At 37.4% G+C, this 16465-nt stretch overlaps 2 protein-coding genes across 2 annotated transcripts; both read left to right on the top strand.

The window, feature by feature from the left end:
* The first annotated feature begins 1849 nt into the window (after positions 1–1849).
* On the top strand, positions 1850–4278 carry LOC131436104 (spore coat protein SP96-like). The gene is made up of 2 exons (XM_058604599.1): positions 1850–2107; positions 3701–4278. The coding sequence occupies exons 1-2, from the start codon at positions 1919–1921 to the stop codon at positions 4088–4090; spliced, it is 579 nt and encodes a 192-aa protein (XP_058460582.1). The 5' UTR covers positions 1850–1918; the 3' UTR covers positions 4091–4278.
* Positions 4279–11127: 6849 nt separating this feature from the next.
* Positions 11128–11888, top strand: LOC131436105 (uncharacterized). The gene is made up of 2 exons (XM_058604600.1): positions 11128–11367; positions 11424–11888. Exons 1-2 carry the CDS (start codon positions 11173–11175, stop codon positions 11604–11606), a joined length of 378 nt encoding a protein of 125 aa, XP_058460583.1. The 5' UTR covers positions 11128–11172; the 3' UTR covers positions 11607–11888.
* The last annotated feature ends 4577 nt before the right edge of the window (positions 11889–16465 follow it).

Below are 16465 nucleotides of genomic sequence, written 5' to 3'. Positions count from 1 at the left end.
AAATTCAACATTACCCTATGGGGCAAGTTTTGTGAAATCGGTGCAGCGTGTTCTGGGAAACGCGAGTGAATTTTAATTTTGAATCTGTTTCCTTTATTTCCGGTCGTCCTGAAAGTATAGTTTTGAGTACTGTTTTGTTATTTTCTCTGTGTTTCGCGTCGTCACTCTAAATAACAGCATAAAATTTTAAACATTCTTCACCCCGTAATTCCGAAATCGGAATTTATTAACGACGTATGGGACTATAAGACCGTTCATTTAAATATAAGTTTGTGAAAATCGGTTCAACCGACTCCGAAAACTCTAAGCGAGTTTCATTTCGAAGCTTTTTGACTATTTCCGGTACGGTATTCGCTTCTTTGCAAACTTTCACGTTAAAAAAACTCAGAAGAAATTTTGCGCTCAATACTTTATAATTCCGGAACAGGAAGCCGGATCAAAACAGAAGTCAGCCATCTTCGAAGAAAGCGAGTGACTGAACCCTGTAATTCTGAAACCGGATCTGAATTCGGATCCAGATAAAGCTCAGGAATTTTCTATGGAGAATTTGAAAGTAAGTTTGTGACAATCGGTTCTTCTATCTTCGAGAAAATTTAGTGACATTATTTGTCACCAAGGATGGCTTTTATCGTAACGCTCACTAACCACTCTTCACTCGATTCAATCAGTGCCATAAAAGAGAGATGGACATCATCACAGTAACAAAACACCGGCATGATTCATTTAACATAGAATAAACACCAGTGCGAGAACGAATTTCTCTCGATGACCTGTCTGAGAATCAAAGGTTAGCTCGATGCTGTGGCGATTCTCTCTGAAGCAACAAACGGTCGCTTATTCTCGTTTCGCGATCCGATTCTGTATGGGCTGTGGATAATTGCGATAGAATCATTTTACTATTGCCGCTAATTTTAACTATGTGCATATAACCTTTGTATAAGTTCTGTCTATGAAAATGCATGTGAATGCTCCACACAAGGGTTTTGAAAACCTAGTATGAGAATCATCAAGTCGAATCATCGATTCGATTTTCTGCGATAATTGTCAACTTGCGATTCTCTCTAGGTAAATTCCTCACAGCACCAATCATTATCAGGCTATAAATTTTTTTAAGTGTCTTGAAATACTCAGAGTATGAAGTGGAGCGAAGAAATGTAGAAAAATTCTCTCGCGGTTCAAGCATTGAGAGACTCGAGTTCTTGTAGCATCTTCTACCGGATTGAAAATGTTTTATACATTATTGATAAATATCGAGCAGCTTCTGTCAAATTTTCGGCAATTACCAACACTGTTTGCCACACGCATAAACATTTTGCGAACAGTGAACAGTAAAATGGACTTCGTAAATATTTGTTAGGGTAAAAACCATTTTTTTTAACTGTGTACTTTATTTCAGTACAGGAATTTGCAAGGTAATTTAATTATCAAGATGATAAAAATATTTTCAGGTCATGAAATTTTCAAGGTGATCGTAATATTCTGTTAAACAAATTTGCAGCTTTAAAATTCGTTTGACTGAACAACTAATATCCTTCGTAATACAATTGTATCAGCAGAGTGACACACTTTTACCAGAAGCCTGTTCTTCATGTCTCATATTTTCAATACATTAAGGTCCCTTGCCAGCATTATTCCATTTCGGCATTTTCGCATTCCCAACCACTTCGTTGGAGAACGGTAAAAATTCAAGTCGATCTACCACTTTTATTGTTCCAGATTCGAGAACTGGGTTATGTGTAGCCCGGATATTTTTAGAACAACCTGATCCCGTTCGGAACACGTCAGGAACCTTTCGCTTCTGGGGGAAAATTGGGTAAATTAAAAAATTTATAAAACCTACCAACAGAAATGCAGTACTTTTCAGTGAAACATACAAACTTCAACCGGCATCATCAGCAACAAAACAGGAACAAACGTGATGACCCGTGTTCGGTACCTGTTGGATTTAGCTCTATTTGTGCTACTGGAAGCTCTGGTCGTACAGTGCAATGTAACGCCAGACCTGCAGCTAGTGGAATTCGGACAGAGCAGTGCCACCGATAGGATTTGTTATTACAGTAAAATTTTCGCTGGAAGATCCAGTCCCAAGCTGTTCAATTTTAACAACGTGAGTTCATTGAAACGATAAAATGAGGGCATTATTCAGTGAAAACTTAGAACTTTCTACGGAAATATTGATTAGCAAAATATAAACTTAACCAAAAAATCACGAAAAAAAGGAACCTTAGTGCGATGCAGCAGTGGAATGTAATACACTTGTTATTTGGTTCACCAAAACTAAAAACTCATGGACATAAATTAGAACTGAGAAAGGTTCGGTTGTAAGGTTGATCCATTTGGATTTTCATTCCGGATCCGGGATTACAGAAATACAGTGTGATAAGTATTCAATATTTCAAACCGTCGTTTAAAGCGGCGATGCAGAAAATTTTGCTTTAAATTTATCGATTTATAGTTCTCGTTAGTTGATACCCAAACAAACTTTCATGTTTTTCGTGCTTCATAATAGCCGAATAGGCTTTGATCGGACGGGGCGCTAAACAGTTTGATGGTTTCATATCTTTCGGTAGAAAATCCACATAATTATTCGCTGCGCGGTTGATTAGTCCCGGGTTAACAGATCAATACGTAGAGCGCATATAGAGGACTTGTCATGTGTTCGATTCCCGAATGGAAGGATTCTTAGTGTCAGTAGGATCGTAGTGCATGCAATGGTTCTGTATGCTTAGAATCGGCTGCGAAGCCAGCTGAAACAGAATAGTTCAATTCCACGAAAGGAATGTAATACTAGGACTTTGCCTATTACAGTTTAATAGTAGTGGCATGAAACCAAATCATACCAAAACAACAGAATCCACTTAAAAACGAATTCCTCTTTATTTCTTTCGTTTTCTGTCCACTGTTTTCCGTTTCTTATACTTTCGGAGGATCTTTGAGGCGGTCGTAGGATTGTCACATTGATTTCTGAATTATTACCAAATTTACATCGAGTAGCCTAGACAAGTTATTCCGAAACAGAAATTGAAGCAAAATTATATGTCTCATAGAGAAAGTAAAAACAAAACAAGAGTTAAAACAAATTATTTGGAAGATTTGGCGTTCTCTTTCAACCAGAAACTTCGTCTAAAGCATGTCTTGAAGTTACCAGACTGTGTTCAATAGTGACTATATTGTTTGCTAACTAATTACGCCAAAGTTTTTCAATGCGTTGCTCTGTACAAAAAATGTAATAAATACTTTCAATTTTCTTACTTTCAAAATACTCCCGCTCCTTTCTTGTCGAACAAAATATATGTTCATTTTACGATTCACAATTTTCTGCAAATGTTTGCAAATGCAAATGTTTTTAGACATATTCAGATATCAACGGGAACGTGCCATTCGAGCCAATTTGTTCTGATTCCTGATAATATTTGAACACGAATTTACGATGTCGAGTCATTTTGTCCTGAAGATGAAGGTATAAACTTCGAAACGTTGGCCTTTAACGCAAAATTAAACTTTTGACGAGAAACCAATCGAGTAATCTGTGATTTGAAAATTCACTGTTAATATTCCCAGTTGAGATAAATGGTTGGCTGATTTTACCGCACGTTCAGATGGCTTGCCAAACGAGATACTTTTTACTTGTTTTGCATGTATAACCATGCTCATCGAAAACGACAAATTAAATGTGCTTGTATATTTCATCCGAATCTAGCCCACCAACATGCCCATCACATATGTCAAAGTACAGCAATCATCAAGCAGTCACAGTGGAGTAGTTGCACAAATCACAAGTGGCGCTATCGGAACACGTTCGATTACCGTGTTCGTTCAAGCAGCATCAAACCGACTATCTTTCGGTGCCAACGTTATCATCGAGATGATGTGCACTCCTCCAGCCTCCACTACTACAGCTGCAGTAACTGTCACTCCAACTGGATCCGCAACGACATCTACTACCGTCTCCGGATTCACGTTAACTGGTTTAGGAACAACAACAACGGCAGCAGCTTCGACGACAACCGCAGCAACGACGACAACCGCAGCAACGACGACAACCGCAGCAACGACGACAACCGCAGCAACGACGACACTTGCAGGCTAAGCCAGTAATAGAGTTTTATTTTTGAGAACATCCCGAGGAAAAGTCGAAAATAACCTAAAACCTAAATTTCCTTTATTCAATTGTAACTTCGATTGTACCATAGGAAAAAAGTGAATTAAGAATGTTTCATTGCACTAATAAACGTTTGTTTCTTAATCATCGTACACAATAAATATTTTACACTTCAACACTTCTAATGTTAATTTTTGTAATGTATCATGAGTTCAAAACTATAACTTCAACGGAATGTGCTCAATATAAATTGCTACAGCCGTTCAACTCGAGCTTTGTGAACTAGACAAATATGTTTTCTTGTAATTTACTTAATTTATAATTTAAAATCATTTCCTAAAAGCATTGTTATTTCGTTTTCAACTCATCAGTGCGCCTGCAGTTCATATTGAATACTGCACTTTCATCGCGAAAACGATACTCGATCTCTCAAAATTTCGTAAGATTTAGTAGAATTGCCCGTCTTCGAAAAAAATATCACCCGTATGTTTTTATTTTGTTAGCATGGTAACCTTTTTCATGTTAGGGTGGATCAAAAGACCATTTTTTTTCTCAAAAAAGTTTTTGCCTTTCTCATACAGAAAGGCAATACAATCACAGTGAAAACCGACTTTTGAACCGAGACCCTGAGAGTCGAATGTCATATACCCTTCGACTCAGCTCGACGAACTTGCTGAACCGATTTTCTCAAACTCGGATTCAAATCAAAGGTCTAATGGTCTCACAGATCGCAACTGAATTTTATCCCCATCCAACTTCCGATTCCGGAATTACAAGATGATATGCACTAAAAAAAGGAACAAAATTGTCGCTCACGTTTCTCAAAAATGGCGTGACCAATTTTCACAAACAAAGATTCAAACGAAAGGTCTTACGGTCCCCTAGATTGAATTTTATCTTTATTCGACTTCCGGTTTCGGAATTACAAGGCAATATATGCAAATTTATGAGAAAATGTACACTCAATTTTCTTGGAAATTTCTTTACCGATTTTTTCAAACTAAAATGTAAATGAAAGGCCATAAAATTCTTCTAAAATTCCACGAATAGCTTCTCCAGATCCGACTTCTGGTTCCGGTATTACAGTGCGACTAGTAAACAATTTCAATTTTATGTGTATTTTTTAAAAAGCGATGGCGAAACGAAGTGCACATTTTTATAAAATTTACTGATAAAGTCATCTAGATGGCAGACCTTATTAGTTGGTGGATATATAAATCTACTTTGTTACAAATAGTGCCCGGTTTCCGCTTCCGAACGCACCGGTAATAGTGAAAAAAAGCTCCAAAAATGGAACTCACTTCTTTTTGTCAGCAACGGTTAAACCGCAATTTCATCCAGATCCATTTTCCGGTTTCGCAATTATAGGGCAATGAGTGTCAAAACTTTCAAACTGTCATACAAAATGATGCAAAACCGGTACGCATCGGTATGTGCTGGTACGAAAGAAGAAAACACCACCGCCTAGCACACAGTGTGCTTTGTTCAATTTTGTATAGCGTGCAGGGTTGCCAAGTTTAAATCTCTATTAACTTGATATAATTGTTAACAAATCGAAAATGTGATCGTGGTATTCAAATTTGAAAAAAATTGAAATTCTGAAAACATAAGTAATATGAGAAAGTCATCATTACACCACTAGGTGGATTACAAAAGGTTTTTTTATTTGTGAATATGAAAAATGAAAATCTTCGCTTCGCTAATTTTTTTATATGTGCGCTAACATGAAGCGTCCTCTATCTATCAAATCATGAAAACTGTTATAAAATAAAATAATCAGCGAGTTCAGACACAAAAACTACAAGGATCAGCCCCATGTGGTTGTTCGAGCCATTGATGTGGAACAAGGCAACCAAAATTTCTAACGATCTCAAAAAGTTCAATCAATTTCAACCAACTCCGAACATCATTTGTCTTGATTTGCATTTGTTTTATAACCGACGAAATTACACCATTATACCAAATGCATGCAATTATATCTTTGTACATACTTGCGATTTCGATAATTAAGCTTCTCTTCGCCAAGCTTGTGTTCAAATTTTTTATGCAAGCAGTTTTTTTAGCGTTAAGTTTCTCTACCATTCTGCGATTTCGGTTGAAGAGATAAACGAGTTCATCTAATATAAATTAGAAATTATTCTTAAGCATTCAAAATTTATCCAGGGGTAGTTGTCAATTTCTCATGAAGAAACGACATAACATGCAATTCCGAGCTTGCATGACACAAGATCAGAGCAAACCAATTAAGGTCTGAGGACAGAGGGCCACGTGTAGAGTTTTAAATCGACCACATGGCTCGCGCAATTCCCTTTGCGCATCATATTTCTCTTGTACTTTCTCGTATATGAGCAAACTGTACCGGGTTGCCAGCATACATTTTATTATTTTGATGAGAAATTTTATCACATTAATCTATCGTATGGGTTGGACATTACAGAATGCTATCAGGAAACCAAAGCGAAAAAAATGGCGGATGCATTGAAACTGACTTTGTTTCACATAAAAATACAAGACTTTATTTTTATCGCGATAACATATATGTTTTTATATACTAATCGCATCTAAACTAAATTATCTAGACTTTGTCACGATAGATTTATGATACAAGCCTTCATTGCCGGGATATTCGATGAACAAGTAGAGGTAAAAAAAATACAACACGACCGCTAAACTCAATGAATCATTCTGAAAATGTTCATCGTTTGACTTTAGCGGTCGGGAAAGTCTTTTTTCTGAAGGAAGAATTACATAGCTGAAAACGACAACTTTCAACTCGTTCATTGAATATCTCGCCTTCAAAAGCATGGATCAAAAATCTGTCCAGACAATGTCTAGATAATTTAGTTTAGATGCGATTAGTACATAAAAACATATATGTTGTCACGATAAAAATTAAGTGAATGTTATTTTTGTAATGGTAAGTCCATTTCTATGGCGGCACCATTTTTTTCTGCTCTTGTATCCTGGTAACGTAACGAAACATGAGAGAGAAATAAAATCGGCTCAGCAAGGCTGCCAAACGAGCGGTAGCTTTATTGGATTTTATGTGATGTAGTCAAACTTGTTACCGAAAATATCAAAACTTTCTTGGCCACCCGACCAGATCGAGAGTCTTTTTACACATTTACGAGAGCATGGAGAGAAATGTAATACGCACAACGAGCCACACGGTTTTACGCTAACTGGCCTCAGCCCTTAAAGCTTCAAATCGTTTTTGGCACGTTTTTGTCTTGCTATCTAGCAACTACCTACCTCTAGCATGCTAAGAGTAGGACTGAAACGTTAGCTTTAATTACGCTTCTATTTATAGATTCGCGTGCTTCCATCAGCTTCGCTTTTGCATCGATTGACCAATCAGAGCGATGCTCTCTCTTTGATACATCGCTTACTCCTTCAAAACCGTCGTCTATGGCAGGGAAATCCGGTATGCCAAAGATTTTTAGCAGCCAAATAGGACACTGCTCGCTACTAATCAAAATTTCAATCATATATAATTGAAAATACGTGGCTTGATACATTCAAATCGAAACGTAGAAATATTTCCTATCAAATGATTAAATGATATTAATAATTGATACATAATAGACTGAGCTGTAAGTGTTTAAAACCTGACCACATTTCTACGTGTAGTTTCTGATTTGCACCACTATATAGAAAATAAAGATGTGTTCCACATCAAAACCTGTTTGTTTGGGCTTACATCAACATACCCGTTTCAAATTCTAACAGTGTTGACCCAAGTTAATAGGAATTTTTTGTTTTTTGCATTTTCACTCTAAATGACAGTTTAGAATTAAAACAGATCTTATCCTGTTGTTCCGAAACTGGAAGTGAGATCTGAACAAAGGTCAAAGGCAATCCATTTTTAATGTTGACCCTTCTATGAACTGTTTCTGAGAACATGAATAGAGTTCCATTTTGAACCAATATAGCTGAAACCGGTTCGTTTGGCCAGGAACCAGCTATGCTAATAAACTGAAAAAGTTTTGAATCAAATTTAGAAGAATTTTTACTTTTTGCCTTTCTCATATAGAAAGGTTATGCATTCACTTGAAAAACCGACTAGTGAAAATTGGCCCGGAGAGCCAAGTGCCATATACCATTCGACTCAGTTCATCGAGCTGAGCAATGTCTCTGTGTGTGTGTGTCAAATAATCTCACTAGGTTTTCTCGGATTCAAATAAAAAGTCTCGTGGTCCCATACGGAATCGATAGTCATTATCAGTAGGCAACTAAACAAACCGATCCCGGCTATTCTGGTTCCCGGTATCCGGTTCCGGAAGTACCGGAAATAGTGGTCATATGTACCACAATGGATCTCACTCACTTTTCTCAGCGATGGTTTGACCGATTTCCACAAACTTTGATTCAAATGAAAGATTATCCGGTCCCATACGGAATTCCTGAATTTCATCCGGATCCGACTTCCGGTTCCGGAGTTATAGGGTAAAGTGTATTCAATATTGTACACCGTCACTTAAACTAGCGGAACAAAAACCGTTATAAATGTTATAAACTGTTTTCGGATACAACAAACATTTAAATCGTAATTTAGAGTGCGTACTAGTAGAATTTGTATGTCATGTTAGTTGGTGGCCGTACGAACCGACTTTGATTATGCCGATTATCGGGTTCCGGTGCCGGAAGTGCATATAATAGTGAACCCACTTCGTTTTCTTAAGGATGACCTACGCAATCAAAGCACTGGTTTATTCTGTATGTTCTAATAGTTAATGCACAAACAATCTCTTGGTTTCTTTCAAAAATCGAAGAGAAAAATTTTGAATAGAATACCACAATATTATATGTACATGAGAAAGGCATCATTACACCACTAGGTGGATTAAAACAGGTTTTTTGCATTATCGCTCTATATGACAAGTTCCGGCATCGGAAGCAAGATCTGGTTAAAATTCTACACCAGCGTAAGGAAACATAATGCTTTTCCTTCTTATCTGAGTTTTCATTTAGCCGTTTCTGAGAAATTGAGGCTAGAAGGCCTTGAATTTGAAACTAATGTCGTTTTCGTTTTTAAATTGCACTACACTGGTGTAGCGAAAGCTGCACTGAAACCGTTCGTTTTTACCAATTACACTACACCAGTGCTACACTTTTTCTGCACCGATGCCACTGGTGTAGCACTCATCAAAAGTTTGGTGTAGCTCTGTGCAATGGAATCGTCTATTGTAGTCAATGGTTACTGTTTATGTTTTCGTCATTTTTGTTCGTTTATTAATACCTCAGTGTAGCACTGCACCGGTGTAGTGCAAATTAAAAACGAAAACGCCATAAATTGGAGAAAATCGGTTGAGCCATCTATGAGATAATCAAGTGTTCTTTTTCTTCATATTTTGCACATTTTAGCCCTTCTACTCCGGAGCCAGGGGTTCAATCCGGGTAAAATTCAATAGAAACCAGACATCTCTGAGAAAATCGAGTTCAAATTTTTGTTACATACACACACACATGCACACAAACACACACACACATTTTACGTACTTGACGAACTGAGTCGAATGGTATAGATATATGACCTGCAGCCCTTTGGGTCTCGGTTCACAGGGATTACATATTCTTTCTATATGAGAAAGGCAAAAAGCATTTCTGTTTCCAATATTTTCATAATTTTTCTGGAAATTACGGATACACTGGGGTCTCTTTTAACGCGATTCTATTAATGCGGTTTCTTTTTACGCGGCTTTTTTACGCGGATTTCCGACGTTACGCGTTTTTTTGCGCGAATTTTCAAAGTTACGCGGATTTCCAAAGTTACGTGGTTTTTTTACGCATCGCAATTTTTTTTATATGTCATGTAATAACGTTTTAGTTTATAGAATCAAAAAATCACAATTCTGCATACCGTAAAATCCAAAGCAAAAAGATATTCAATTGACGTTTTCAATCACAAAAATCCAACTGTATCATATTCACATTTTTTTCTAAAAAACAATAGTTTTTTTTTTGATAACGTATCCATAAATTTCGGCCAAGTGGTTCAAAAATTATAAATCTCCAGAAGTACCGGGAAAACTTCGCAAAAATCTTAAAAACCGAACTCACTTCATTTGCTCAGAGCCGGCTAAACCGATTTCACCAACCTAAACTCAAATAAAAGGTCATCTGGTCCCACAATCTCTTATTGAAGTTTATACGGATCCGGATTCCGGTTCCGGAACTACAGTAGTATGTTGGAAATCTGAAACCGTCACTTAGAACGACGATTCAAAAACCCGAAAATTTCTCTAAATTTCACTGAAAACAGTTTTAATTTGAAAGTTATGTTAATTGCTGGCCATGACTCAAATTAAATGTTTTATAGTCTTTAAATCCACTCTTGAATATCGCAGGAATCCGATTTTCGGCTCCAGAACTACAGGGTGAATTGTGTTTAAAATTTGAAACCGTCATATTTAGCGCAAAAGACTTATACATTCCGCTTAAAATTGTATAAAAATTGAAAAATTTATGCTGATTCATGGCAAAATGTATTTTTTTTGGGCTTTTTAAAGATTCTCGATTTCAAAATTGCGAATAATGTAAAGTTAGTCATTTTTCCTTCAAAGCATGAATCAGTTTTGTTCTAGGAAAAAGTCAACAAAATTTATATTTCATGTACAGTCCTACATTCGAAAGGTGACCACTCATTACCGAATAAACCACGTTCCCCACTGATCCTGTAAGCTTTCTTTGCTGAACCACAAAAACGATTACCAAATCTACCAAAACAGCGATCGAAAAATTCCGGTTCACGACTTTTTTTTCAACTGTCGTTCGCCATCCTATGTAAACCCGGATGTTTACCATTCAAGTGTATGTGTTTATAAGGCGTCTGAAGGCTTCAGTTTCGAAATTTCGGGGGCACGCCTTGTCTTAATCTGTACTGTAAATGTACTCCTGATATGCGAGCTTTACAACAATAAAAAACGGACCTCTTCGACAGGGAAAGTTGCTCGATTCAATGTACATTTACTTTTATGGGAAATTATTTCACTCTCCTGAAAATCTATATAACTGTTTCGTGCCAACTTATTGTTTCTCAGTACGAGGAAAGATTTCGCGAATTATTCAACATGAGTGTCCGGTACCAGTTGGGAATAGGAATACTGCTAGGCCTTCTTCTGGTGACGTACGTTCAAAGTAACCGGATCGTAAGTGCAGCCGCATTACTGCAGGAGTTTGGAACGTACAACGCAAACGACCGAATATGTTTCTACAAACAGTTTCTGAAATCTAGTTCCAGTCCCGTATTAGTATCATTCAGTAATGTGAGTTAGCTTAATTATGTTTGTGGACAAATTACCAACTTATTAACCATTTTCAGCCAACCCTGAAAGCAATCAACTACATCCGAGTAGAACAAGTACAACAGAACATCGGTGGAATAGCGGCTGAAATTATCCGGGGTGCCATCGGAACGTCCACGGTTACGGTCCAGATTTCCACCATCAACGGTAAAAGCCATTTTGTCAGTGACGTTCGAATTCAGATGATGTGTACAGCTTAATCAACATCCGAAAATTCGAAGTGATTAGTTTCCGTTATTTCACGAAAAATCGCGTGGTGTACAATTACCGATAGTCAGAATGGGGTTCAATGACGAAATAGTTTTCTGTCTTGGCCTGTTCGTGTTTTAAGTTATACAGGTTGGAATCCTGTGGTTCCGGTGACGAAATGACTGAACGTTGTGCTGAGCATGAACGTAGTTTTTTATAAAAAAGATGGTTGTTTGATTGTTGACTGATCATAAGTTGTTGATTGTTGATTCAATAAAGTTTCCTGAAATTTACTATTTTTTCTTTTACACTGAACTACCACTACTTAATTCTCTTTGACTTGGGACTTGGGACTTGGGACTTGAGACTTGGGACTTGGGACTTGGGACTTGGGACTTGGGACTTGGGACTTGGGACTTGGGACTTGGGACTTGGGACTTGGGACTTGGGACTTGGGACTTGGGACTTGGGACTTGGGACTTGGGACTTGGGACTTGGGACTTGGGACTTGGGACTTGGGACTTGGGACTTGGGACTTGGGACTTGGGACTTGGGACTTGGGACTTGGGACTTGGGACTTGGGACTTGGGACTTGGGAATTATCAAGAAAGCCGTTGGATTGTTGCTTTCATTGCGACCACTGCCAGAACCAAGTTCACTTAAAGGTTTCGATACAAGGCATCACCTTTACATACAACACTCGGCAGCTGGTCTTCCGGTAAGTATTTGTGTCAGCAACTCGATGAATATATACAGGGTCCGGCACTCGAAGTGTAACCAATTAAAAAGGCCATAAATTCAGTTTGGAAAATTACTTTTACTTAATTCAAAGTACAAAATGTGTAAAAATAATACAAAACTCAGAATCAATTCACTTTTGCTCGATATGACCACCTTTTGCCTTGACTTGATGACTTGAGAGAGCGAAGGAGTTGCTTCGTTTGGCCGAAAGCGGTCAATTTCCGAACATTGTATTTTCTGAAGAGAAAATTTTTCCAATTGAGCAATTCGTAAACTCTCAAAACGATAGGGTTTACTTGACCGACCGTTCATACGAGAATTTGAGTCATCGATTGGCCACCAGGAGGCAGCACCCGCAACAGATAATAGTTTGGGCCGCTGTAACCGCAGATGGGCGCTCTCCAATCGTTTTCATCGAGCCTGGCGTCAAGGTAAATGCGACATATTATCGGGAAAGTATTCTGGAGGTTGCTTTGAAGCCGTGGGCAGACAAACATTTCGGTGGCAGACCATGGACGTTTCAGCAGGACTCGGCACCGTCTCACAAAGCTCGAGTGAACCAAGAATGGCTGAAAAACAACATTCCGAACTTCATCACGTCCACACAATGGCTCTCGAATTCACCAGATGCGAATCCAATGGATTATTCTCTTTGGGCCATTTTGGAGAGCGAAGTCCGAACTAAAAGATACACCAGACTCGAGGTGCTGAAAAAAGTTATTGTCCGCGAGTGGGCCAAAATACCTGCAAGTCACATTCGGCCAAACGAAGCAACTCCTTCGATCTCTCAAGTCATCAAGTCAAGGCAAAAGGTGGTCATATCGAGCAAAAGTGAATTGATTCTGAATTTTGTATTATTTTTACACATTTTGTACTTTGAATTAAGTAAAAGTGATTTTCCAAACTGAATTTATGGCCTTTTTAATTGGTTACACTTCGAGTGCCGGACCCTGTAATCTGCGAGGCGTAAAAGTATATTAAAAGTAAGTACAATAAACAATCCTTTAAGTCCTCATTTGCTATTTGAATGTAATGAATTTAACGTAAAAAAGTTGCATGTTACGCTCCATAACACGGGTGAACGGCTCAGTAACGCAGCTCTTCGATACTCTAATAAATTACCGAAATGTTACGCCCATAAATTACAAAAAAGAACACATGTGATACATTGTAACGCCTATAACTTACATCAAAGTTAGGAATGTGATGTTTTGTAACATCTATTTCTATGACTAATCAAATGATCCGCTTATAACACCTTTGACTAACAAAAAGTAATGCATGTATCGTTTTTTGACGCCTAAAACTTACAAAAAAGTAACGCATGTAACACTTCGTAACGCAAAGTAACTAAAACATACCAAAATGTAACGCATGTAACGCCAAAAACATACAAGAAAAGTAAAAAATGTAACGCTTTGTAACACCTAAAACTTACTCAAATGTAGCGCTTAATAACAATAAAGTTAAATTACAACAAAGTGGTCGTACCGTCTTCACAATCTAAAAAGAAACGCATGTTACGCTACGTTACGCCTTGCACTTATAAAAAATAACACATGTACCGCTTCGTAACATCTAGAATTTGCAAAAAAGTAACGCTTCATACCGCTTAAAACTTAGAAAATGGTAACGCACGAAACGCTTAATAACGTCTAGAACTGAAAAAGTAACTCTTAATAAAATGTACAAAAGTAACGCACATAACGCCTAAAACTCACTGAAATGCAACGCCTAATAACCCCAATAGCATACAAAAATAACACATATAACACTTCGTAATGCATACAGCTTACGAAAATGTAACGCAAGTAATTTACAAAAAAGTAACACATGTAACACCGAAAACTTACAAAAAAAGCACATGTAACGCTTCATAACTTCTAAAACTTAAAAAAAAAGTAACGCTTTGTAACTCCTCAAATTCACACCTCAGTCTATGAAAGTTTGAAACTTGAGACTTTTTGAGGACCTTTTAATCTTAAGGTCATTCACCTCTTCGGACCAGAAAATCCTTATATGTTCGAGCCCCGATCTAGAAAGATTCTTAGTGTCAGTAGGATCGTTGTACTAACCATGCAATGATTCTGTAAGCTATGAATCGACTGCGAAGTCTGTTGAAACAGAAAGGCAAATTCACAAAAGGAATGTAATGCCAAGACTTTACTTTGAATTTGACGAATTGAAAGATGTATGTTTTGAGACTTAATAGAGCTTGTGATGTGCGATTTTTGTCTTTTGGAACTAACATTTTCTAACATTTTGAACTTGAGGCTTGTGTCGTTTTGGTGTTAGAGCCTTGAGCATTATAGAGCTTGAAATTTGTATTTTTGTGGATTGAGGTATAGAATCTTTTCAGCTTAAGAGCTCAGTCATTTTGAAATTACAACTCGTGTCCCCGACCTTAGTGTCAGTAGGATCCATAGTACTAGCCATGCAATGATTCTGTACACTAAGAATCGGCTGCGAAGTCTGTTGAAACAGAAAGGCCAAATTCCACCTCAGGAATTTAATGCCAAGACTTTGCTTTGTCTTTTGAACATTGAAACATTTGTGTATCTTTTAGGACTGGTTTATTTTGGGACTTGAGACCTGAGTCTTTAGTAACCTCAGACTTGTGTCTTTTGGAATTTGAGAATAGGTTCTTTTGGGATCTTAGACTTTATCTTTCAAAACTCTAGATTTGTTCCTTTTGGAACTTACGTTTTAAGAATTTCGTGTTTTGAGACTTGATTAACTTGAGGGAACAAAACAGATAATCTGAGTCTTAGGTCTTTTGGACTTGAGACTTCGATCTTAAGGGAATTAAAGATAGGGTCGTTTGAATCTTTAGACGCGTCTTTTGTGACAAGAGACTTGTGTCTTTTGGATCTTAATACTTTTATCTTTTGCGACTGAAGAGTTGGGAGAATCTTGAGAGTTGAGGTCTTTTGTAATGTGAGACTTGACTATTAGTGTCTTTCCAGACTTAAGATTTAGGTCATTTGAGAAATGAGATTTAGCCATTTGATGACTTGACGCTAGGCTCTTTTGAAATATAAGATTTTGATCTTTTGGAACCTGAGACCTGTGCGTTTTGTGACTTGAAGCTTATGTCTTTTGTAACTTGAGGCTTGTGTCTTTTGTGACTTGAATCTTATGTCTTTTGTGACGTGAAACCCAGGTCATTTGTGAACCGAGACTTATGTTTTCAGAACTTGAGACTTCGTTCATTTGGAGCTTGAGACCTGGGCCTTTAGAAACTTACGTTTTGAGTATTTTGTGATTTCAGCCTGGCGAGGCATTTGATAACTCGGATCTTTAGGGACGTTGGAACTTTAGGATCGTTTAAAATTTGAGTCTTTTGAGGCTTTGTTTCTTCATGAATAAAGACTTTGGTGCCTAGTGGCTTGTGACTTGTGAGACTTGACACTTGAGACTTGGGTCAGTTTTAACTTGAGGCCAAAAAACGGACCTAAGACTAGTGTTTTCTTCGTTTAAGACTAAAACATTTCATGACTTGAGACTTGATTCAATTGGAAATTGAAGTTAAGATTTTCTTGTGAGTTGGAATTAGTTCTTTGCTTGTGGCTTACATATTCTGGTACATGATACTTGGGTTTTTAAAAGCTGGAGACTTGTGTCGTTTGAAACTTGAAACGTGAGGATTTTATGACTTGAAATTTGGTTACTCAGTAACTTAAGACTTGAGTCTATAGCGATTGCTGGCTAATAAGTTAGATCTTATGGATCTCAAGAGAGTTGAGCATTTCGTGATTAGAGACTTGGTTGTTTTGGGATACTTGGGATACTAGTCTTACGGAAATTGAGACTCAGGTTTTTCGGAGCTAAGATTATGGAGACTTTGCCTGGTTTTGTCGTGAATACGACTTACTTTACTATGGGGTGCCTTTTAAAAATTTACCCTCTCAGAGAGTGATAAGTTTTTGATCGTGAATATCCCTTGTTGTATCTAACGAATCAACATAATTTTTGCTACATGCCATCGAAAATATGATCACAATTTTATGATAAAATATTCAGTTGTGTGACATAATCTCAAATAATTCAAAATTAAACTTTTCTGAAATGTTTGGTATAAACGAGTGTCAAAGAGGATAATTCATAAGGCGCGTTTGCCTTTCTCGTA

The sequence above is a fragment of the Malaya genurostris genome, chromosome 3 (genome assembly GCF_030247185.1).
Source record: "Malaya genurostris strain Urasoe2022 chromosome 3, Malgen_1.1, whole genome shotgun sequence".
Classification (NCBI taxonomy): Eukaryota; Metazoa; Arthropoda; class Insecta; order Diptera; family Culicidae; genus Malaya; species Malaya genurostris.
The sequence above is the reverse complement of the archived record's forward strand: the minus strand, read 5'-3'. Positions and strand labels throughout refer to the sequence as shown.